At 40.2% G+C, this 23486-nt stretch overlaps 1 protein-coding gene across 1 annotated transcript; it reads left to right on the top strand.

The window, feature by feature from the left end:
* The first annotated feature begins 19186 nt into the window (after nucleotides 1–19186).
* Nucleotides 19187–20321, top strand: LOC122789880 (histidine-rich glycoprotein-like). The gene is made up of 3 exons (XM_044057313.1): nucleotides 19187–19525; nucleotides 19662–19843; nucleotides 19898–20321. The coding sequence occupies exons 1-3, from the start codon at nucleotides 19187–19189 to the stop codon at nucleotides 20319–20321; spliced, it is 945 nt and encodes a 314-aa protein (XP_043913248.1).
* The last annotated feature ends 3165 nt before the right edge of the window (nucleotides 20322–23486 follow it).

Raw genomic sequence — 23486 nt, 5'->3', positions numbered from 1 at the left:
ATGTTCACTGAATACTCAGATTTTATATACACAGGACCAAATAATTCAGGAAATCTGATCAACTTTTCGTTTCCTTTTCTGACATAAGGAAAGACTTACCTGTTTCAAAAATTACTCTTTCAAAATGGCTTTCGGATTGCATATCCTTTGCTTATCAACAAGCTGGTAGACAATTACCGGTAAAAGCTAAAAGTCACTCTACTAAGGCTGTAGCTACTTCATGTGACTTTAGATCTAGGCTCCCAATTGATACTATTTGTGCAGCAGCTACTTGGGCAAGACACATACATTTGTCATTCATTACAAATTGGATTTGGCCTCCTGGGACAGGTCATCCTTTGGGTCCACTTTGCTGAAGAGTCTCTTCGCTTGAGCCACCCGGGATAAAGGTGCTAGGGACGCCGCCCCATCCAGCAAGAATTACGGCGAGATAGGACTACATAACATAAAGAAGTTATGTACTTACCATAACGTCCCATGTTTGTAGTCCCATCTCGCCTATATTCTTGCGTCCCTCCCTCCAACCCCCTTCCTGTTTCTGGGCGATCTAGTGGACCTCTTTTTGGGGCTGCCTGACATTGCTCTTTATTGTCTACCTGGAAAGGATTATGTTTCTAATCCATTGCTGTATTTATACAGCTTCTTTCTTATTATTACCTGATAGGTATTTATTGCTTTCTTGCAAACTAGATCTGGGGAATTGCCGTGAGGCACCATGGGATAGGGGCTAGCCTCGAGCCAGTAAAAACTCTTGAGCTTTAGTATCGGCCGAGTTGGAGCCGAATATCAGCTCCGAACCCATCCAGCAAGAATATAGGTGAGATGGACTACAAACATGGAAAGTTATGGTAAGTACATAACTGCTTTTTTATTTTACTTTGCTTAACACCAACTTCTTAACTATGTGACAATGTGTGTTAATGGCTGCAGGCATGAGAAGCTGAAACTGTGCTTCAGGGCAGTCAGAACAATTTACGTTATTACTTTATTTTATTTTGCTTAACATCAGCTTCTAAACTGTGTGTGTTAACGGCTGCAGGAGAAATTTGTTAAACAGCTGCAGTGCCTGCATTTATTACTTTTACTGTGTGCTGAACATTGTTTGTACTGTGTGCCTTAATTTAACCTTGCATGGGCGTGCCTTCGCTGAAAGCTGGGCGTCGGGCTGGCAACTCGGCACCATAAAAATCGACTGCCAATCATTAGCGGACTGGAGTTCCGCTGTGGCGACCCCTAACTGGGAAAAGCCGAAAAGACAAACAACAATCTGTGCTTCAGCTTGTGTTTCTTCAGTTGGCTCTCTTAACAGTAACTGTGCTTGACTTCAGTCGGCTTGGCTCTCTTAAAGGCTGCAGGAGATACATTTACTGTGCAGTTATTTAGCAGGATATTTAGTTTTACTGTTGTTATTCTCTCTTATTGGCTGCAGGAGGGTGTGTGTGAGAAAATGCCCCAGTTAGGTTACTAAATTATAGGAAGACTGAAACTTAAAGTTAAATGGATATGGGAAAACCAAAATCAAAAAGGCTAATAAGTCCTGCCCTCCCATCTCCCAAGGCATTCTTCATCTCACCACCTTGAACTCCCAACCTCTGAAAAACCGAAATCAAAAAGGCTACTGGTACCCAAGCATACATTCCTATATAAAGAGAAAAGAAACCTGCTGCTGCGTAAGACATATCAGTCTTGATAAGTCCTGCCTTCCCATCTCCCAAGGCGTTCTCCATCTCACCACCTTGAACTCCCAACCTCTAAAAAAACAAAATCAAAAAGGCTACTGGTACCCAAGCATACATTCCTGTATAAAGAGAAAAGAAACCTGCTGCTGCGTAAGACATATCAGTCTTGATAAGTCCTACCCTCCCATCTCCCAAGGCGTTCTCCATCTCACCACCTTGAACTTTCAACCTTTGAAAAACCAAAATCAAAAAGGCTACTGTAACCCAAGCATACATTCCTATATAAAGAGAAAAGAAACCTGCTGCTGCCTAAGACATATTAGTGTACATGTTTTAACTACTGTTTGCCTTTTTTCTTTTGATTTAGTAGTCTGCCTAGTGTAGTGCTTCCTCGTGCATTGCTAGCAGCCTGCATCCATTCCCCTATATTCTTCCACTTCTCTCTTCAGCTGCAAATACATATACTTGCCACTAGGTGGCAGTGCAAACCCTTCCTTTCTTAACCATGCCCTCAATTGCTCTAAGTTTGGGTTAGACTTTTTTCTGTATTCTCCACTGTACTTAGTGTTTAGCTGTACTTGAAGCTTTCTTATTGCATTGGTTACAAGTTCAAAATTAACCCGAAATAAAATTGTATCCCAGCATACCCTTACCTGTACTGGCTCATATAGTCACTGTTTAATTTCCAATTCCACTGATTGTTCCTGGTAGGCAACCTCCTCTCTTGGCTCAACCCGCTCTGTTTGCCCTACGGGCTCACTCCGCTCCCCTACCCTGCCCCCATTTCCCATACACCCCCAGTACCTCTACACTTGTACTCTTGAAACTACACCACCCACTCCATCATTATCCAATACACTCCTACCTCATCAACACACAACCACCCTCTTACACCCACCCCCTAGCTCTCACTAGTAACCTCCTACATTACTAAACCTGACCTGATCCACCCTCTTACACCCACCCCCTAGCTCTCACTAGTAACCTCCTACATTAGTAACCCTAACCTGATTAACCCTCTTACACCCACCCCCTAGCTCTCACTAGTAACCTCCTACATTAGTAACCCTAACCTGATCCACCCTCTTACACCCACCCCCTAGCTCTCACTAGTAACCTCCTACATTAGTAACCCTACCTGATCCACCCTCTTACACCCACCCCCTAGCTCTCACTAGTAACCTCCTACATTACTAACCCTAACCTGATCCTCTACCAACTAAATAGGTTCACACTAGGCTATCTGCCCTAGGGCATTTATACCTCTACCAACTAAATAGGTTCATACTAAGCTATCTACCCTAGGGCATTTATAAGCCCAGCCAGAGTGTGTTTGGCTTTCGCCACCCATTTTAAAATAATTTTGCTATGCCCTTTTTTGAGGTTAGTATACTGTGCCTCTGTCTAACAGTGACACAGAAGTGATACCCGGGGTAAACCTACGATCTCCCATCCACTCATCAAGATTCCTCTTGAAGAGAGTCAATGAGGGACTCTGCCTAACCTGGACTGGTATTTTATTCCAGAGTGAAGGGAGCCTCTGGGTTATGAACCTGTCCCTCCAGCATGTCCCATTTATTTCATTGCTGAGGTTCAAGTCTCTCGAGCGCGTAGCTCGATGGGATCTGGCTTTTCTGAGGTGCAGTATGTCCATTAATTCCGGGTTGGACATGGCTTTATACGTCAGGCACAGATCGCCTCTGAGCAGGCGGTATGCCACTGAGTAGAGCTGGAGTTTCTTTAACCAGGCAGCATATGGCATCTGTTTGAGCCCTTTGATCTTCTTGGTGAGGTACCTTTGGGGTCTTTCCAGTTGCTGCAGGTGTCTGGTAAGGTACATCCCAAAAGGGGCATTGTACTCAATTATGGGCCTGATGAGGGATGAGTAAAGAGGCACGATGACCTCCCCTGATCTAGATGTGAATCCCTTCATGATTAGGTGGGCTATATAAAATGTTTTTCTAACCACTTTGGCCACGTGGTTGTCAAATGAGAGATGCTATCAACTTGGGTCCCCAGGTCCTTAATTACTTCTTCTGTACTTAATGGATTACCACCTATGTGGTAATTTGTGGGCACTTTGTTTTTGCCAAAGGGGATGACTGTACACTTTTTGGCATTTAGCTTGAGGCCATGGCTCTGGCACCAGTTGTCTGTTTCTATGAGGCCCTTTTGGAGGATGCTTGTGTCGGCTGGAGAGTCGATTATGGCACCCAGTTTGCAGTCATCTGCGAACTTGGTCAGCCACAGTCCTTCCATGTTGGCCTGTACCTCCGAGAAATATATACCGAACAAGAGAGGTCCCAGGACTGAGCCTTGTGGGACGCCACTTGTAACTGGTTTGGAGTCTGACATGGCTCCAGCAATTCTAACCATGTGGGTTCTGTCCTTGAGCCAGTTTGCAACCCATCTAGTGACATAGGGGTTTATATTTAAGCTGGTGAGCTTATCTATAATGCCCGAGTGGGGTATTGTATCGAAGGCTTTTGTGAGGTCCAGGTAGGCTGTGTGGACCACCTTCCCCTCATCAATGGCCCTGGTGACTGTTTCAAAGAAATCGACCAGGTTTAAGAGGCAGGATCTGCCCTTAACAAAGCCGAACTGGGTAGGATCCAGTGTCTGTAGGTCCCCAATATCTTTATTTATGAGGTCCATGATAATCCTTTCCATAGCTTTGCAGACCAAGCTAGTCAGGCTTATGGGGCAATAGTTTCCGGGATCTGTTGAGGCACCACCTTTGTGGAGAGGGACCACTGTTGCTGTACGCCACTCTTTAGGTACATATCCTGTAGTAAGGCTGAGATTGAACAGTAGTTTTATGTTTGGGTTTAGCTTTCTTGGAGTTAATGTAGGATGCAGCCCGGGACACCGTCTGGTCCCATTGATGCTGTGATTTTGCTTTGGAGAGGGCGGCTTTTACCTGAGCATCTGAGATGTCAGGGGGGCAGCACTCTGCTGGGATAGATATTTGCCCTTTTGGTGGGGGGGGAGAAGTTTGTGCTGAACCTGTCAGCTAGGATGTTGGCAATGTCTGTGGGTTCGGTGTATTTTTTGTCATTTTGGACTAATTCTGAGCATATCTGGGAATTCCCACCCAGGTTCCTAACATAACTAAAGAAAGCTTTGTGATTATCCTTAGTGTTCTGTGCAATTTTTCTCTCAAAGCTGGCCTTAGACGATTTTATGAGTGCCCGTAGTTTTTTGCTAATACTGATCAGAGATGCCTTCCCTTTTTGGGATTTTGCTCTACCATGTAGTAGCTTCCTCCTTCTATTGTATAGTTTGTTTATGGCTGGGGTCCACCAGACAGGACGTCTGCCTTTGGAGGATTGGGTCTTGGTTTTATTTGGGATTGCATTATCCATGCATTCCTGAAGGTGTTCATAGAATGCGTTTATAAAGGATTCTGCGGTCTGGGCCGTATTTTCCACAGGCCCGTGGGCTTTGAGGGATTCCACCTCGGTTTTGAGGAGTGTGAAATTTGCTTTAGAGAAGTTTTTCACTGTGCTTTTCTGGGCAGGAGGTGGGGTCGGGAAGTGAATATCCAGTGAGATTAGTTTATGGTCCTTACACACCCTTACATTATCTCTGATTCCACCATGCTATCAAAACCTACATCCTTCTTAGCTCAAGTGCTACTTCTTGTAACCGTATCCTATATCTACTATTTTACACAGCCCCTTACTTCTCACCATTCCCCATCTTTTCATATTACAAACACACTTCCCATAATACACTCACCCATTCTGATATCCCCCAATCTATACCCCGTCAGTAATTATCTACTATTTCCCAACAAACTCATTTCTCCTTACAAGCATTCTACACCATCCCTAACCAACTAAACCCTTAGAAATCTAATAACACTCAACTCCAGTACTAAGCAATTCAAGTACCTCTTCATCATTTTTCAACACCTAATCACTATCCTTCTATCTGATGATATACACCTAAACCCTGGCCCCAATACCCACTCCTCTACTTACAAATCCACCCTAGTCACCCCTCTAAATGCTCAAAGCAAAGCTACCAAAATTCCCAACCTCCATGCCTGGCTTCACCACAATAAACCAGATATCTTGTCTGTTTCTGAAACTTGGCTAAAACCTCATATAAAAGACTCAGAAATAGTACCACCCAACTATTCCATTATCAGAAAAGACAGAACCCACAAAAGGGTGGAGGAGTAGCTCTGCTTTATTCATCCTCATTATCAGTTACCCCCTACACTAAACCTATCCCCCAATTCACCTACGCTGAATTAATTCTGGGCCTACTTCCAAGTAATTAGACACAAGCACATATGCATCGCCTCACTGTACATTGCCCCAGGAGATAATATCTCAGTACTTGAAGATATCCTATCTTGGCTTTCCACTAATAGCAATGAAACTGTAATACTGGGTGAAATGAACATTAACTGGTCCTCTGTTCAGTCCCTCTCAAACTCCCTAAATATCAACCTGTATAATTTTTCACAACTTGTGAAAGTAGCAGATTCCAAATCTGACATCAGACCAGTGACAAGTGGAGTACCACAGAGTTCAGTCCTGGGTACTCTCCTGTTTGGTATCTACTTCTCTGAAGTGCAGGCCAACACAGAAGGTCTTTGGCTAACAAAGTTTGCAGATGACTGCAAACTAGGAGCCATAATCGAAACTCCTAACGATGTGGACAAACTACAAAAGGGCCTCACTGAGACAGATACCTGGTGTCAAAGCCATGGCCTGAAGCTCAATGCCAAAAAGTGTATTGTCATGGTAAAAACTCTGTACCCATGAACTACCTCATAGCTGGTAGTCTACTTAATGCTGAAAATGTGATAAGAGACCTTGGGACACAAGTGGACAGTAGTCTCTCCTTTGATAATCACATCGCCACAGTGGTCAGGAAATTCTTCTACATGGCTCATCTCATCACAAAAGGATTCTCATCCAGAAAAAAAGAGGTCATTGTTCTCCTCTACTCATCACTCATTAGACCCATTTTAGAGTACAACGCCCCTTTTGGTATGTACTTCACAAGACATCTACAACAACTGGAAAGACCACAGAAATACCTCACAAAGATGATTACTGGCCTCAAACAGATGCCCTATACAGACAGTCTCAAAAAGCTACAGCTTTACAGCATCGCATATTGCCTACTCAGGGGCGATCTCTGCCTAACATACAAAACTATGTCAAATCCAGAGCTGTTGGACATGCTCCACTTAAAGAAATCCCAATCCCTCTGAGCTACACGCTCTAGGGACCTTAACCTTGTCACCACAATAAACAGAACATACTGGAGGGATAGATTCCTGTCCCAGAGTTCCCATACTCTGGAACAGACTACCTATCTATGTCAAACAGAGCTCCTCATTAGCACTCTTCAAGAAAAATCTTGATGATTGGATGGGAAATGAGAAATTCACCTTGGGGATCACTTCTGTGGCTCTGCTCGACATGGGCACAGGAAAATAATTTTCTTGGGTGGCGAAAGCCAGGGTACATTTTTTGACTAGGCTTGTATGGACCCTAGGGCCGATAGCCTAGTACCTACCTATGAACCTATGAACTTATTAATTCTATAACCAGACCCTATAAGATTACTCCAGCATTAGTATCTCTCTCGCCCTCATTACTTCTCTGACAGTGGTATACTTCCTGACTCCCTCAGTGATCACCTTCCCACTTTTGCTCAGCGCCTTACTTCTCCCCTACAGTTATCTCATAACTATATCTCCACTCGTTAACTAAAATCTCAATCCCGCTACCTTTTTTAACTCTCTAAAATCAATAAACTGGAGCCCTCTAAGAACTGTACCCCTAGAAAATGCTGTTACCTACTTCAGCTCAACTTTCCTAAACCTCTTAGACAGCTATGTCCTCCTAAAATCTAAAAGAATAAAAAGCAAAACAGTCCCTTGGGTAACCAAGAATACACTAGCTGCCATGCACCTTAGAGATAAAGCCTGGTTACGCCACCAGAAAAATAAGACTCCCTCCACTCTCTACGAGTGCAAATCACTTCGCAATAAAGTCAAAAAGCTTGTTACAACAGACTGAAAAACGTGTTTCATCTCACTACAAAATAGCCGTAAAACAAATCCACAAAATTCTGGAATGTTATCTCCACTCTCCTTAACCCTGGCAAAAAAGAAAACCCCTGTCCAGATCCCGATGTTCTAGACATAGATCTGGTCACCCAATTTAACTCTTTTTTCATTGGCTCAATTTTCAAGCTAACCTCCTTCTCTACAAACACTACACCCCATACCTCTATATCCCCTTCCCTGGCCTCACTTTTACCATTACTCCCTAATACCTCCACCTCCCAACCCCTTCCTTTCTCCATAAAACCCATACCCATATCTTCCATAAAAAACCTTCAAAAACTAAAACCATGCTCTAATGCCCCCGATAACATACTCTCACACTTTCTAACTATAGCCGCTGAAGCCTTTGCCTTACCCATCAGTATACTAATTAACCGTTCTATCCAAGAAGTTCATGTACCCCAACTATGAAAACAGGCCTTCATCATAACTCTGCAAAAAGGGGGTAACAATAATAATATTACAAACTTCCGCCCTATCGCCATCCTATCCCCCATCTTTAAACTCCTTGAGAAATCTATGCATTTACAACTTCTTTCCTACCTTACTGACAGTCATTTACTTATTCCAGCACAGCATGGATTTAGTCCCAGCCACAGTACTACCACAGCTCTTCTTTCCTTCTTAGAAATTGTTAAAAAGCCTGTGACTCTGGCTGCACAGTATTCACCCTCCTACTTGACCTCTCTAAGGCCTTTGGTACAATATCTCACAACCTTCTCCTAGCTAAACTCTCTAAACTAAACCTATTATCTCTCAAATAGACATCAAGCAGTCAAATGGATAAAAACCTCCTCCTTCCTTGATACCCCCACTGGAGTCCCCCAGGGTTACATAATGGGTCCCCTCCTCTTCAGTATATTCATAAATGATTTCCTTCGCTCAATCCCAAATGCCAGACTTATCCAATATGCCGGCGATTCAACTGTAATCTGTTCTGGCACCTCCATCCCCACACTCAAAGCTCACACAAGAAGCTTTTTCTACCACTGAACAATGGATGTTAGACAATCAACTAGCACTCAATGCCTCAAAAACCAAACTAATGTTATTTACCCCCTACAAAAACAGCCATTATTGACAAAAAATTCATTTTCCATCAAAAGCCAAAACAATACATCTCTCAAATTAGTATCTGAGGCTAAATTACTAGGTGTCCACACTGATGACCAGCTCAAATTCAGCTCTCACCTACAAATAAATATAAAAAAACACCAAAAACTTGGCCTGCTTTACCGCCACAGTCGCTCCCTTACTCTTCCTACTAAGTCCGTTGTCTGTATCACATGTCTCATCCCTTCTTTTCTTTATGGCGCTGCACTTCTACCGCCACAGTCGCTCCCTTACTCCTACTAAGTCCGTTGTCTGTATCACATGTCTCATCCCTTCTTTTCTTTATGGCGCTGCACTTCTACCGCCACAGTCGCTCCCTTACTCTTCCTACTAAGTCCGTTGTCTGTACCACATGTCTCATCCCTTCTTTTCTTTATGGCGCTGCACTTCTACCGCCACAGTCGCTCCCTTACTCTTCCTACTAAGTCCGTTGTCTGTATCACATGTCTCATCCCTTCTTTTCTTTATGGCGCTGCACTTCTACCGCCACAGTCGCTCCCTTACTCTTCCTACTAAGTCCGTTGTCTGTACCACATGTCTCATCCCTTCTTTTCTTTATGGCGCTGCACTTCTACCGCCACAGTCGCTCCCTTACTCTTCCTACTAAGTCCGTTGTCTGTACCACATGTCTCATCCCTTCTTTTCTTTATGGCGCTGCACTTCTACTGCCACAGTCGCTCCCTTACTCTTCCTACTAAGTCCGTTGTCTGTACCACATGTCTCATCCCTTCTTTTCTTTATGGCGCTGCACTTCTACCGCCACAGTCGCTCCCTTACTCCTACTAAGTCCGTTGTCTGTACCACATGTCTCATCCCTTCTTTTCATTATGGCGCTGCACTTCTAACAAACCTACAATCACTCTTAAGACAAAACACTCCTCTTGCTATTACAAAATTGCGAAGTTTGCCACAAGCCAAGTCTTCTATCCATCACTGTCTAGCCATTTATAAATTAAATTGGTTAGAGCTGCCCAGTTATCTCTCCTTTATTCAAATCTCTCATGCCCACAAACTCATTTTCACCCCCTCCCTCTGTCCCTCCCTTTCCTCAACCTTCAAAATGCACCTCCCTGAAAGACTATTAAGATCTAACAATCAAAACCTAATAGAACTGCATAAACCTACCCCTCCCTCAGGCAAAAACCTGCTATCCTTCGCCCTCGCACATCAGTGGAACTCCCTACCTCCATCCATCCATACCACCTCAAACCTCTCTTCCTTTATAAACTCACGCCACTCACACCTTATTTCTCAGTGGGAATGCTCCTGTTCCCACCCCTCTTAATCTCTTCTCCTCTCTTCATCTCGGTCTTCTCCGATGCCATACGTGGTTTTAGCAGGAACCAATCCATGTGTAAACAGCTACTCTAGATTTACAATGCTGACACTTTTTATCTCAGAAATTGTCTCTACTAAATTAAATATTGTATCTGTAATTAGTATAACCAAAACTCTGACTGTCATTTTTGCTTTAGAAATTGTATATTTAAATGCAGTGTTTTTACTAGTACTTTTGTACTTACTATAACAAAAGCTTTGATTGTAATTTCGTTGTAATTATTTTGTTTTTAGAGCTTTTCTCCCCAGGACTCCACTGAAAAAGGGTTCTTCTAGGCCCAGTGGACTATCCTGGTAAACCAACTGCAAATAAATAAATAAATAAATTATCTTTCAAGAAACGCATGGTAACACAAAACAGTTTATTCTAGCAACTTTTCTAAGATTTTACAAGCAATGTTTAAAATGTGTCCCTGGTTTTGGGCCCTTACCCCCCCCCCCCCCCCCACCCAATAAAATTTGTCTTTGTCCAGATTCTTGTTCTGAGGAGTTCTTCAGGGAGAGAGTTTAGTACTGCTTATCACAAGTCTGTTTGTGTTGTTATTAGTAGCACAACAGGTAGAACACTTGCTTTTGATGCAGACGGCTGTGGGTTCTACTCCCACAGTATGTATATAGATTGTTGATACTGTACTGTGTTGTACTATTAAAGGTGGTGGATGCTGCAGTCCTGAGAATGTTCTCTTTGGCAGAGATACCTAGTAACTATGAACCTATTAGCTGTTTGACATCCATACTACCTTACTATTTTATTTAATGTAACATAGGCAATTTATTCCTTAAGGGCAACAGGCACTTTATTTGTAGATGAAACAATGAAACATTAAGTTGTTTGCTAGCAGCAACCTCTTCATTAGTTACATATCTCTTTAATGTGGAATTATTTAGATGACTTTTACTTCTGCAGAGATTGTGCATATTTACTGATACTGGTGGACTGTAGAAGTTTTTGTAGACTTTTATGATGGAAATGTTCTGAATTAGGCAGTTTTGTCATTATTGGTTCATGCATTTTGTTTCATTGCTTACTGGAAAAATGTTCAAAAGAATACATTTAAAATGTGCTCTGAGTGTACTGTGTTACACAAGGAATATAATTTAATACAGTCAGGAAGGTGTATCAAAGGACACGTATGTTTTTGTGTGTAAGGGGCCTGTGATTTGAAAACAGCCCAAAGGTAATCTTTATCCACCACTGGCCAGATGCATTTTCTTTGGATGTGGTTTCAATGCTGTTTCAATGAATATGAGTTTCAAGGGCAGAGAGGTTTTCATGCTAAGTCTATTTTCATTGTGAGACTGTAACTTTATTGCTTGCAGTTAGTGTTTGTGCTATAAAATGTAAAATAAAATCCAAATAATCATTGTAGAAGTAAAGCAGTATGCACATTACAGTGTTTATGGTACATGGGGCAAAATAGCCAAGTAATGGGACACTGGAATGGCTGCAGGGACACTCGGTCTGCGGCCATATTTTGATTGTCTGTTCTTCAGTTTGCGTTTGAAAGTTGGTATCCCACAATTCCATTGGAGTGAGTGGGGTTGCATAATTTTGTATGCAAATTTTATGTTAGTCAGTGTACAGATTTGTACATATTTTTCAGAGCCTTTGTCCAGATTTTTGATGTTTCCAGGTTGAGAGGTGTGGTACAGATCTCGTTATGTTTAGGATTTGCGTGTGTGGGGGTGTAGTGGTAGTGAGTGAAAACAGATGAAAAGTCATGCACATTTTGTAAAATGTATAGGGTGACATTTGGGGATGTGTACTTTGTTTTTAAAATATTAGGTAGGTAATCGAAGTATGAGTGTTGAGTTTAAGTTGTGACTACGCTTTGTATTAGGTACTGCATGTTGTAAACGTACGTAAAAGTGGCACCTGATTAAATATCTAATGGCAGGTCTTGGATAAACTACATGCAAGTTGTCGGTTAGACTCTTATACACACACATTCAAACACGTAGATGTGTGTCATTCTAAGCTGTCATATTCGACTCTTCTTGGGAAAAAGTACCATTTTGTTTTTCACTGCTGCAGAATAAGAGCATACATACTTAAAATGTGTAGTCCTGTTTAGTACATAGCAGTTAGTGATAAAGCTTTGATTGCATTGGTATTGGAGAAGTTAGCAGAGTGGTTGTCAGTCTAGTGTACTGTATGCGTATGTCCACTAGAGTATAGGTGTGTGGCATTTGGGGTATGTGCAAGTGAAATGACTTAGTAGTGTTCATACTCCAGATGATGAAGCATCCATTGGCTGATAGATGATTTGTTCTTTAAGAACGTTTTTATTATTTAGTCTGTGTCAGTTCTGCCTCTCTTTTAAGTCTAAGGGATTACCATATGTTTTTGAGTAGTTTTAGCAAAATGATTCTGTTGCCTCGCCTTTTTTTGTGGCTTTCAGAATGGTGTCAGTCAGTTAATGACAGCAGAACTCTGCAGCAATTTGGTGTAGAAGCAGTTAAATTTATTTTTATAAAAGAAAACTGTATTTTAGTTTTTTCACAAGTTTAAAGTTTGATGATACAAGTTCTAATGTTAATATAAATAAAACACTATTCTGTTTATTTTTTATTTAATGTTTTGTCTGTTTTTCAGTTTGCGTTTAAAAGTTGATATCCCACAACTCCAATGGAGTGGGTGGGATTACATAACTATGTATGCAAATGTTATGTTAATTAGCATACAGATTTGTGCCTATTTTTCATTGGCCCTTGTCCAGATTTTTGACATTTTTAGGTTGAGAGATGCTTACCATAACTTGGAATCTGTGCTAGCCATTGTTATTCATTACGTTCCCACCCTCCATCCCCCTCCTTCTGGCAACCAGGGGATTCTTGGAGTAATGGTGTGTTTGGTTCTGCTGTTCCTTAATGTGGACAGTTTCTCTGTCCTTATGTTTGTCTAGCAAACTCAGTCTGAGGATTATGGGTAGCAAGCGTTCCTGGGAGGGGAGTAGCTCGAGCTCAGGAGTTATTGCTTACTTTGCCGACTGGGATTCAAGGTCGGATCCAAGACCCATCCATGATGAGTAATGACACTGGATAGCACATATTCCAAGTTATGATAAGTACATAACTCTTTTTATTTAATCTATCAGTTAAGATAAACATAAATATATTGTAGTCAGTGTTAAGTAACGATATTGGTCTGTATGATGTACAAAGGTTGGGCTCTTTATTTGATTTTAAAATGGGAAATATAATAGAATATTTCCATGAGGGAGGGACATTTGCTATGATTTTGACTTCCTGAAATGTATTAAGTAATATTATCAGACAAAAGTTTTTAAAATTCTGGGATTAGGCCATCTAGCACCAATGCCTTGTTTGTCTTCAGGTTTTTATTTGTTTCTTTAATTCTTTGAAAGAAAAGAGTTTACTTATATTATTTTTGTTGTGTTTAGATAACTACTTCTGAATATTGTCTGTTAAGAAGCCATCTATACTTTTATCATTTGTAGATGGATTATTATCATTAATATTTTCATAATGTTTCTTAAAACATAATATTTTTTAAGCTTGTGACTTTAATAGTCTTTTATTTTTAGTGTATGCAATTTCTTTGATATTATTTATTTCATTTGAATTTTGGATCCAATCACAATCTTATAAATACTCTTAGGGTTGAGTAAGATTGTAATCTGATTTTTTCCCAATATATTGAGATTTTATGTTGCTTGATATCTTGATATTCCTCATTCAATTTGCATATGTAAGTTAATGTAGATTTATCATTTGTTGTAAGTTTTAGTTTATGAACTTTTTGTATGTCTACTAGTTTTTTATCCCATTCTTTCTTTGTGTTTATATACCACCTTTTGACTTTACCATGTAAGACTACCTTTAGAGTGTCCCATAGGCTCATATATCATATGGACGGTGCAGTGGTGCATTGGTTGTGTTGTCGCCTCACAGCAAGAGGTTCTCTGGTTTGATTCTCAGCTGGGGTGCCTTCTTTGCAGAGTCTGCACGTCTTCCCTGCGTTCGTGTGGGTTTCCTCCCACATTATAAAGACATGGCTGGAACATTGCTCCCTGGGCCTCTGCTGAAAATTGTCTTTGTTCCAAGTCGGACTTTCTTGGCTAAATAAAAACAAATATATATGACGCAGCGTGAAATGATGAATTACATGATGCAGTGTGAAACGACATATTACATGAAGCAGTGTGAAATGATGAATTACATGACGCAGTGTGAAATGATGAATTAGATGGTGCAGTGTGAATCGGCAAAGACAAAGGACAGCAATATACTGGTATACATGCAATGACCAGATGGAATTCAGGGGATATTTTCCATTCACTCAATCAGACTTTGGTAACACTGCACATGGAGTAATGTATGTGCTGCACACATGACAGGAAAAACATGTATAAATATTTAATGAAAAACACTTTTCCAAAGAGAAGGTTTATTTTAGCACCTTTGCAGTAACCTTCAATATACAAATACAGGAACCTAGTCCTCTAGTCTCTCTCTCACCACACTCACCCTTTACTCCCATTCCACTGAATCATAAGCCCTAAAGGGGAGAGGCAGATCGTGAGAGGAAGAGTGTGTGTGACAGAGAGAGAAGAGTACAAAAAAAGGCACACAAAAGATCTGATCCAGATGTAATAAAAATAGTGCTTAGTGCTTGATGACATGGACAGAGAGAGAGAGAGAGAGAGAAGGCAAGATAAGTGACGGTATACCATGGAAAAGAGGCGTGGCCTGGATGGCACACTGAAAGTAGCAGAATTCCTGAGCTCTGCAGTGGTCATCCTTTTCTGACAGGAATCTTTATTCAATTTCATCAATAATGACCTGAAATTATTAAAATTAGATTCTGGAAGTTGTAAGCTACATGTTGGCGTAATTTTTTAACAAAAATCTTCATATTTTCCTGTCAAACTCTCCAGAAGAAGGGACACTAAACTAATTTGTAAAGGAAGATGAGCAACTACAAGCTTTCCCAACAATGTAAAGCAATCCTTACCACCGTACAAAATTTGGTGATAAAAATAAGCAAACTAAACCTACACATTGACAATATAAAGGAAGCTACTACCAAACAAACAGACTTATTGAATGATGTCTTTAAACAACAAATTTCCCAGATTGCTGCACTTGAAGATTCTGTAACATATGTAGACTACAGGTTAACAGAAAAAGAGAAAAACAGACTTTCTTCTTCGAGAAAAAACACCAGACTAATTGAAAAGATGGATGATACTGAAAAGAGAGCCAGGAGAAGCAGTTTAAGAATCTATGGCATCCCGGAGCAGATGAAGGGGGCAATATGATTCATTTTCTGACTTCTTCGATTCCCAAAATATTAAACCTGCCTGAAACATTACTCTTTGGGATAGAAAGGGCACACAGAACTTTAACCACAATTTCTGCATCCAGTAAAAACAGCCATCCTAGATCTATTATTGTAAAATTTATTTCCACTCAAGACAAAGACCTTGTTTTAAGAACTGCCTGTCCGTTTAATAAATTGTTGAAAAAGGAAGGAATCAAAGCACAACTCATATTTCCTGCAAGACTAAGACTATCCCTGCCAGAGGGATGGAAATTTTTGACAATCTCAAAGAAGTATCCACATGTTCAAAAAAAGAACCTTTTAAGTCAAGCCAATAAACAAAATAAGCCAAAAACTTCAAAAGAACATATAAGTAAACAAAAACCATGAAGCCAGTACGACAGCATACACTTCAACAAAAACAAAACCAGCCAAATCAGCAGAGATTTGATGAAGCATCGAGTACTGGTGCAAACGCACTTCATCTTTTATCATTTGCTGGCTTTGTTTTTGCTTTATTAGAGTGTATGCTCTCCTACTAGCTTTGTTGTTTTTGTTTACTTATATAACCTTTTAAGTCAACCTGAACCCATGGACTCTTCAATAAATTTAAAAAGACAAGCTTCAAAAAATGATCAAACTACCTATCTATATCAAACAAAGCTCCTCATTAGCACTCTTCAAGAAAAATCTTGATGACTGGATGGGAGATAGGAAATTCACCCCGGGGATCACTTTTGGGGCTCTGCTCGACAGGGGCACAGGAAAATAATTTTCTTAGGTGGCGGAAGCCAGGGTACCTTTTTGGCTAGGCTTATATAGGCCCTAGGGCCAATAGCCGAGTACCTACCTATGAACCTACAAATGGTTAACTAAAGAAAAAAAGAAATCTAGAGACAAATTTAACTTCCTATTTCCTTTAAGATTTTTTCTCTCCTTTAAATAGCATGGAATCACATACAGAAGGTAATGTAACTTTTTTCCTTTCTTGTTATCTTACTCACAATAACGCTAATTTTACAAGCAACACACATTACTTAATTTTAATAGATTTAAAATGTTATGCAGCTGCAATCTATTATTTTATACTGTAACCTTTTCATATGAATAGCATCATTAAAATAGTACAATACATATATATATCACCCACACATTATATATATATATATATATATATATATATATATATATATATATATATATATATATATATATATATATATATATATATGGATTCACATCAGAATCTCGAAATTCAGAAACATCAAATTTCATATGATCAAGACCATATGACTGATGTTTCAGAATATCGAAATTCTGGGGAAAAAAAACAAACAAAAAAAACAATTCAAATGTTTCTATCCCCCCACTACATAAATATTCCAACTCCGAGATCACACTACAGTGAAGAAAAGGGAATTCTCCCATTCTATGCTGTATGCAGATCTCCGTTCACAATGTCGGGATTCGATGATATGGTCTTGGCCATATGAAATCCGATCTTTCAGGATTTCGGCACTGTAAAGTGTTCCCATAGATATATATTATATATAAAAGTTACATTACCTTCTGTATGTGATTCCATGCTATTTAAAGGAGAGAAAAAATCTTAAAGGAAATAGGAAGTTAAATTTGTCTCTAGATTTCTTTTTTTCTTTAGTTAACCATTTGTAGGTTCATAGGTAGGTACTCGGCTATTGGCTCTAGGGCCTATATAAGCCTAGCCAAAAAGGTACCCTGGCTTCCGCCACCTAAGAAAATTATTTTCCTGTGCCCCTGTCGAGCAGAGCCCCAAAAGTGATCCCCGGGGTGAATTTCCTATCTCCCATCCAGTCATCAAGATTTTTCTTGAAGAGTGCTAATGAGGAGCTTTGTTTGATATAGATAGGTAGTTTGATCATTTTTTGAAGCTTGTCTTTTTAAATTTATTGAAGAGTCCATGGGTTCAGGTTGACTTAAAAGGTTATATAAGTAAACAAAAACAACAAAGCTAGTAGGAGAGCATACACTCTAATAAAGCAAAAACAAAGCCAGCAAAGGATAAAAGATGAAGTGCGTTTGCACCAGTACTCGATGCTTCATCAAATCTCTGCTGATTTGGCTGGTTTTGTTTTTGTTGAAGTGTATGCTGTCGTACTGGCTTCATGGTTTTTGTTTACTTATATGTTCTTTTGAAGTTTTTGGCTTATTTTGTTTATTGGCTTGACTTAAAAGGTTCTTTTTTTGAACATGTGGATACTTCTTTGAGATTGTCAAAAATTTCCTTCCCTCTGGCAGGGATAGTCTTAGTCTTGCAGGAAATATGAGTTGTGCTTTGATTCCTTCCTTTTTCAACAATTTATTAAATGGACAGGCAGTTCTTAAAACAAGGTCTTTGTCTTGAGTGGAAATAAATTTTACAATAATAGATCTAGGATGGCTGTTTTTACTGGATGCAGAAATTGTGGTTAAAGTTCTGTGTGCCCTTTCTATCCCAAAGAGTAATGTTTCAGGCAGGTTTAATATTTTGGGAATCGAAGAAGTCAGAAAATGAATCATATTGCCCCCCTTCATCTGCTCCGGGATGCCATAGATTCTTAAACTGCTTCTCCTGGCTCTCTTTTCAGTATCATCCATCTTTTCAATTAGTCTGGTGTTTTTTCTCGAAGAAGAAAGTCTGTTTTTCTCTTTTTCTGTTAACCTGTAGTCTACATATGTTACAGAATCTTCAAGTGCAGCAATCTGGGAAATTTGTTGTTTAAAGACATCATTCAATAAGTCTGTTTGTTTGGTAGTAGCTTTCTTTATATTGTCAACGTGTAGGTTTAGTTTGCTTATTTTTATCACCAAATCTTGTACGGTGGTAAGGATTGCTTTACATTGTTGGGAAAGCTTGTAGTTGCTCATCTTCCTTTACAAATTAGTTTAGTGTCCCTTCTTCTGGAGAGTTTGACAGGAAAATATGAAGATTTTTGTTAAAAAATTACGACAACATGTAACTTACAACTTCCAGAATCTAATTTTAATAATTTCAGGTCATTATTGATGAAATTGAATAAAGATTCCTGTCAGAAAAGGATGACCACTGCAGAGCTCAGGAATTCTGCTACTTTCAGTGTGCCATCCAGGCCACGCCTCTTTTCCATGGTATACCGTCACTTATCTTGCCTTCTCTCTCTCTCTCTCTCTCTGTCCATGTCATCAAGCACTAAGCACTATTTTTATTACATCTGGATCAGATCTTTTGTGTGCCTTTTTTTGTACTCTTCTCTCTCTGTCACACACACTCTTCCTCTCACGATCTGCCTCTCCCCTTTAGGGCTTATGATTCAGTGGAATGGGAGTAAAGGGTGAGTGTGGTGAGAGAGAGACTACAGGACTAGGTTCCTATATTTGTATATTGAAGGTTACTGCAAAGGTGCTAAAATAAACCTTCTCTTTGGAAAAGTGTTTTTCATTAAATATTTATACATGTTTTTCCTGTCATGTGTGCAGCACATACATTACTCCATGTGCAGTGTTACCAAAGTCTGATTGAGTGAATGGAAAATATCCCCTGAATTCCATCTGGTCATTGCATGTATACCAGTATATTGCTGTCCTTTGTCTTTGCCGATTCACACTGCACCATCTAATTCATCATTTCACACTGCGTCTTGTAATTCATCGTTTCACACTGCTTCATGTAATATGTCGTTTCACACTGCATCATGTAATTCATCATTTCACGCTGCGTCATATAATTCATCATTTCACACTGCGTCATCTATTTCATCGTTTCACACTGCATCACGTAATTCATCATTTCACTCTGCATCACGTAATTCATTTCACACTGCGTCATGTAATTCATTGTTTCACACTGCATCAGTAATTCATCCTTTCACACTGTGTCATATAATTCATCCTTTCACACTGCGTCATGTAATACGCCGTTTCACACTGCATCATGTAATTCATCATTTCACACTGCATCACGTAATTCATCATTTCACTCTGCATCACGTATTTCATTTCACACTGCGTCATGTAATTCATCGTTTCACACTGCATCAGTAATTAATCATTTCACACTGCATCATATAATTCATCATTTCACACTGCGTCATGTAATACGTCATTTCACACTGCATCATGTAATTCATTTCACACTGCATCATGTAAGTCATCGTTTCACACTGCATCAGTAATTCATCATTTCACACTGCGTCATATAATTCATCGTTTCACACTGCGTCATCTAATTCATAGTTTCACACTGCATCACGTAATTCATCATTTCACATCGCGTCACGTAATTCATCATTTCACACTACGTCATGTAATTCATCGTTTCACACTGCATCAGTAATTCATCATTTCATACTGCATCATGTAATCCATCGTTTCACAATGCATCAGTAATTCATCGTTTCACACTGCGTCATATAATTCATCGTTTCACACTACATCTAATTCATCATTTCACACTGCATCACGTAATTCATCATTTCACATTGCATCACGTAATTCATCGTTTCATACTGCATCATGTAATCCATCGTTTCACAGTGCATCAGTAATTCATCGTTTTACACTGCATCATATAATTCATTGTTTCACACTACATCTAATTCGTTTCACACTGCATCATGTAATTCATCATTTCACATTGCATCATGTAATTCATCATTTCACACTACGTCATGTGATTCGTTTCGTACTGCATCATGTACTTCATCGTTTCACACTGCGTTATCTAATTCATCATTTCACAATGTGTCATGTAATTCATTTGAGGAGTGATGATAACTTTCAGATCTGTTTCCTCCATTGTCCTCCATAGAGCTGCAAACCACTGTAGCCGTGTGCATGTTCTTCCTGGATGTCCTCGCCATCAAAGAACAGAATTTTGAACATTTTGATATTTTGGTAAGTTCTTGCTAGAGACTGTTATTGTACTTGTTCCCCCTGCACCATCTTGATGTAACTGATGAAGAGCCTGAGCTTATTTTCAAACCTACTGTTGTTTCAGCAGTAGATGTTCTCAACAGGACTGCACATAACACAGAATATTGATGTATTTTACTATCACTGGTAATTTTTTTCCCCCGAGTCGCCATTAATGGCCTCAGGCCATACCCTTCACTGTTGTCACAAATCCTGTATAACATTAGTAGCCTTGCAGATGTCCCACTGCAGCTAATCATCAGTATGTTCTTTGTCCACCTTTAGTCAAGATGCATACACTCACTCACTCACTCACTCACTCCATCACTCATTCCCTCACTCCATCACTCCATCACTCATTCACTCACTCACTCACTCACTCACTCACTCACTCACTCACTCACTCATTGCCTTGTCTTTTTTTCCTGATATACCCACTTGTCAGTGCTTAGAGTGCACACTAACAGATGATAGAAGATTAAAATATGCAAATACACCACAAGGTTGTATAGTGAAAATCACGTGGGAAAGATTGCTGTACCAAATGCAGTTGAAAAACTGAGTTAAATACTTTAATCATGTTTTTTAAATATTTAGTGGTGTGGTAGATTAAACAGAAGATAAATATTTTAATAAGATACATTTAAGTTTGCATTTCAACCTTTGATTAAAACTGATAACTGTGTAGTCTGTGATGAATATGGACTATAAGCCTGGTGTTTCATGTTTTATTACAGCTAAACCAGAGATCCTCACAAGTGAAGGTCTGGAAAATGACCGAGTTCGATGTGTTGCCACCGGATTTCCAGCTCCACAGATAATGTGGTATATTTGTGCAGGGGCACAAAACCGGTAGGTGTAATCTGAAATGCTTTTTTAAATTTCATTTTACTGTGAATCATTGGATGTTTTAAAGTTACTGTTGCTGGAACCAAAATGAAATAGAAAGTTATTGAAAATGATAGTTGTTGAGCACAAGTGGTTTGCAACAGTACAAGTAATTTGTGCTGCAAGGTAACACTCAGACAATATTCCTGAGTGAAGTAATTCCCAATAGCTTTCTAGCCAAATGATGTCTGCTGCAAAACTGTTCTTGTACTGAACAAGTGAAATGCACTGTGGCAGGAGTACAAAGTCCGTAAATACTTCCTGAAATTTCTTAACTGCATAGTAGCTAGACTTAAGATGTAAAAATATGTCTAGAGTAGTAATAGCACTTTTCATACATGTAATAAATGGGTTCCTTGAAAAAATAAGTTTTTTTAGTCCACTGTTTATATTCTAAGTTCTCAGATAAAACAGAATGTATATGTACATCGTAGCACACCCTGTAAGTCATTGTGACTGGGCAGGGGTGACGATCCTGGGATGCACTGCACCTGTACCCTGATATGATGACCACCCATGGGATATGGTCTTACAGTTCACACCAGTGGCACCAAACAGATTAAAATTTAAAATGTGCACAGAAATGGAGCACAAAAACTTTTGAAGTGAAGCAAGATTTTGAGAACATTCAAGAATTATACATTGTTGCCTTAGGCTGGTGCAGCCTACACCATCCTCTCAGAAGAATAAGGTTCCCACTGAACTGATTGTAAATAAGAGTTTTGGAAGTTGGTTCTGAGGCCCCTTTCCGTCCATCTGTCATGTTCCTACAGTTTTGGAAGTTGGTTCTGAGGCCCTTTCCGTCCATCTGTCATGTTCCTACAGTTTTGGAAGTTGGTTCTGAGGCCCCTTTCCGTCCATCTGTCATGTTCCTACAGTTTTGGAAGTTGGTTCTGAGGCCCCTTTCCGTCCATCTGTCATGTTCCTACAGTTTTGGAAGTTGGTTCTGAGGCCCCTTTCCGTCCATCTGTCATGTTCCTACAGTTTTGGAAGTTGGTTCTGAGGCCCCTTTCCGTCCATCTGTCATATTCCTACAGTTTTGGAAGTTGGTTCTGAGGCCCTTTCCGTCCATCTGTCATGTTCCTACAGTTTTGGAAGTTGGTTCTGAGGTCCCTTTCTGTCCATCTGTCATGTTCCTACAGTTTTGGAAGTTGGTTCTGAGGCCCTTTCCGTCCATCTGTCATGTTCCTACAGTTTTGGAAGTTGGTTCTGAGGCCCCTTTCCGTCCATCTGTCATGTTCCTACAGTTTTGGAAGTTGGTTCTGAAGCCCCTTTCCGTCCATCTGTCATGTTCCTACAGTTTTGGAAGTTGGTTCTGAGGCCCCTTTCCGTCCATCTGTCATGTTCCTACAGTTTTGGAAGTTGGTTCTGAGGCCCCTTTCCGTCCATCTGTCATATTCCTACAGTTTTGGAAGTTGGTTCTGAGGCCGCTTTCCGTCCATCTGTCATGTTCCTACAGTTTTGGAAGTTGGTTCTGAGGCCCTTTCCGTCCATCTGTCATGTTCCTACAGTTTTGGAAGTTGGTTCTGAGGCCCTTTCCGTCCATCTGTCATGTTCCTACAGTTTTGGAAGTTGGTTCTGAGGCCCTTTCCGTCCATCTGTCATGTTCCTACAGTTTTGGAAGTTGGTTCTGAGGCCCTTTCCGTCCATCTGTCATGTTCCTACAGTTCTGGAAGTTGGTTCTGAGGCCCCTTTCCGTCCATCTGTCATGTTCCTACAGTTTTGGAAGTTGGTTCTGAGGCCCCTTTCTGTCCATCTGTCATGTTCCTACAGTTTTGGAAGTTGGTTCTGAGGCCTCTTTCCGTCCATCTGTCATGTTCCTACAGTTTTGGAAGTTGGTTCTGAGGCCCCTTTCCGTCCATCTGTCATGTTCCTACAGTTTTGGAAGTTGGTTCTGAGGCCCCTTTCCGTCCATCTGTCATGTTCCTACAGTTTTGGAAGTTGGTTCTGAGGCCCCTTTCCGTCCATCTGTCATGTTCCTACAGTTTTGGAAGTTGGTTCTGAGGCCCCTTTCCGTCCATCTGTCATGTTCCTACAGTTTTGGAAGTTGGTTCTGAGGCCCCTTTCCGTCCATCTGTCATGTTCCTACAGTTTTGGAAGTTGGTTCTGAGGCCCATTTCCGTCCATCTGTCATGTTCCCACAGTTTTGGAAGTTGGTTCTGAGGCCCCTTTC

The sequence above is a fragment of the Protopterus annectens genome, chromosome 15.part0, assembly GCF_019279795.1.
Source record: "Protopterus annectens isolate FY-2018-M chromosome 15.part0, PAN1.0, whole genome shotgun sequence".
NCBI lineage: Eukaryota > Metazoa > Chordata > Ceratodontiformes > Protopteridae > Protopterus > Protopterus annectens.
Note: the sequence above shows the minus strand (reverse complement) of the source record. Positions and strands in the feature narration are given on the sequence as shown.

What these genes read in the sequence shown, in the direction of transcription:
- LOC122789880 (XM_044057313.1), top strand. Translation starts at nt 19,187, where the DNA reads ATGTCGTTTCACACTGCATCATGTAATTCATCATTTCACGCTGCGTCA. An exon ending in TTCATTTCACACTGCGTCAT is followed by an intron (nt 19,526 to 19,661) that starts GTAATTCATCGT and finishes GCATCATGTAAG; the next exon opens with TCATCGTTTCACACTGCATC. An exon ending in CATCGTTTCACACTGCATCA is followed by an intron (nt 19,844 to 19,897) that starts GTAATTCATCAT and finishes ACAATGCATCAG; the next exon opens with TAATTCATCGTTTCACACTG.